The 1,402-nt window shown below is 39.7% G+C and overlaps 1 protein-coding gene across 1 annotated transcript in view; it reads right to left on the bottom strand.

The window, feature by feature from the left end:
• Nucleotides 1-1,397, bottom strand: part of LOC102209358 (protocadherin beta-7-like) — a gene marked incomplete at its 5' end in the record, with an annotated part of 3,384 nt that extends 1,987 nt beyond the window's left edge. Inside the window, 2 exons of the mRNA XM_005755615.1 lie at nucleotides 330-446; nucleotides 867-1,397. Coding sequence (XP_005755672.1) covers nucleotides 330-446; nucleotides 867-1,397 — 648 coding nt within the window. The remainder of the gene's footprint in view (nucleotides 1-329; nucleotides 447-866) is intronic.
• Between the last annotated feature and the right edge of the window lie 5 nt (nucleotides 1,398-1,402).

Genomic DNA, 1,402 nt, shown 5'->3' with positions numbered 1-1,402 from the left:
CTCAATAATATATAGATAAATATATAGCAGAGTCTTACGTCTCATTAGAGCGGAGCTGTTTGAGACCAGAGAACAAGTTACTAAATTATTTCTTACACTTCTTTAAATGTCTGCAGGGTTTTAAGATGGAAAGCACACAACATAAAAAAGCTTAAATACATTTCTGACAGCTTTTAGATTGTAGTTTTAAAGTTAGACTAAGTGCACTGCTTTTTTTAAAACTATTTTACAAACATTTAAAACATTTAAAGGCACAGAATATAAACTTTTAAGTAACAAACAAACAAAAACAGTAAAATCAAGTAGGTGAAATACATTTTAAGCCTTACCTGTTACATAGAGCTTTGTTCCAGAGCCAAAGATGAGATAGCTGTTGGACTGCTCATCGGATCCTCCCACACTGAAACACACTGATACAAAAACCTTTCTGCCGTTGAGTTTGTCAGCTGAGGTGAATGAGCGTAAAGTATCATATTTCACTTCCAGGAAAGGTCACATGGAGTTTATCATTTTGGCTGCTAACTGCCTTGAAACTGTGCTTCTCTTGGATAAACTACAAGTAACTTTTTATATTTTGTTTTTATTTACCTTTTTCTGAACCATAAAAGTTTTCTTTTAAAAAAAATTACATATTAGTGGCTTATTATTATTTATCATCACCAATTTCCTCAAATCCAGAAAAACAACAATATGGATGATCTCTGGGATTTCATTTATTGGAAAATCACTGTGTGTGTGTGTGTGTGTGTGTGTGTGTGTGTGTGTGTGTGTGTGTGTGTGTGTGTGTGTGTGTGTGTATTTGTTGTGAGGGCTTCTTTGGGTGGTGCTGGTGGGTGGATTCTGCTACCCGGCAGCTATAGGAGTGCCTGGTGTCCAGCGAGAAGCAAACACCCCCATGATAAACATGAGTGCGATGCAGATGGCTCTCAAGGAGTTGATGATAATCACAGATACATCAAGTGAAGGCTCTCCTTGGTCCGTTACTGACCCGTGGTTCTCAATGGTCTCATGGAAAGTGATTTTCAGAACGGCCTTAGCACTGAGACTCTCACTTCCTTGATCTCTGACCACAACAGTCAGCTCTGCATGGTCATGGGGGACATTATCCAGACTAGCGTTGGCATGAATCTCACATGTTCTTGGCTCAATCAAGAAGAATCCTTCTTCGTTGCCACTGACTATAGAGCAAATGAGCTCAGCATTGACTCCTGTATCTCTATCAGTTGCCCTAACCACAGTTATTAAGTGTCCAGCCTCTGTAAATTTTGAAGCAGGCACATCTGCAGTGAAGTTACACAGCTGAGGGACCACAATGACTGGAGGGTTGTCATTTTCATCCAGAATGTTCAGAATAACTGCGGCATTGCTGAGCAGTGCTGGTTTTCCTGCATCCTTTGCTTGC

Source organism: Pundamilia nyererei, unplaced genomic scaffold, assembly GCF_000239375.1.
Source record: "Pundamilia nyererei isolate P.nyererei 1_Seehausen unplaced genomic scaffold, PunNye1.0 scaffold02147, whole genome shotgun sequence".
Taxonomy (NCBI): domain Eukaryota; kingdom Metazoa; phylum Chordata; class Actinopteri; order Cichliformes; family Cichlidae; genus Pundamilia; species Pundamilia nyererei.
The sequence above is the reverse complement of the archived record's forward strand: the minus strand, read 5'-3'. Positions and strand labels throughout refer to the sequence as shown.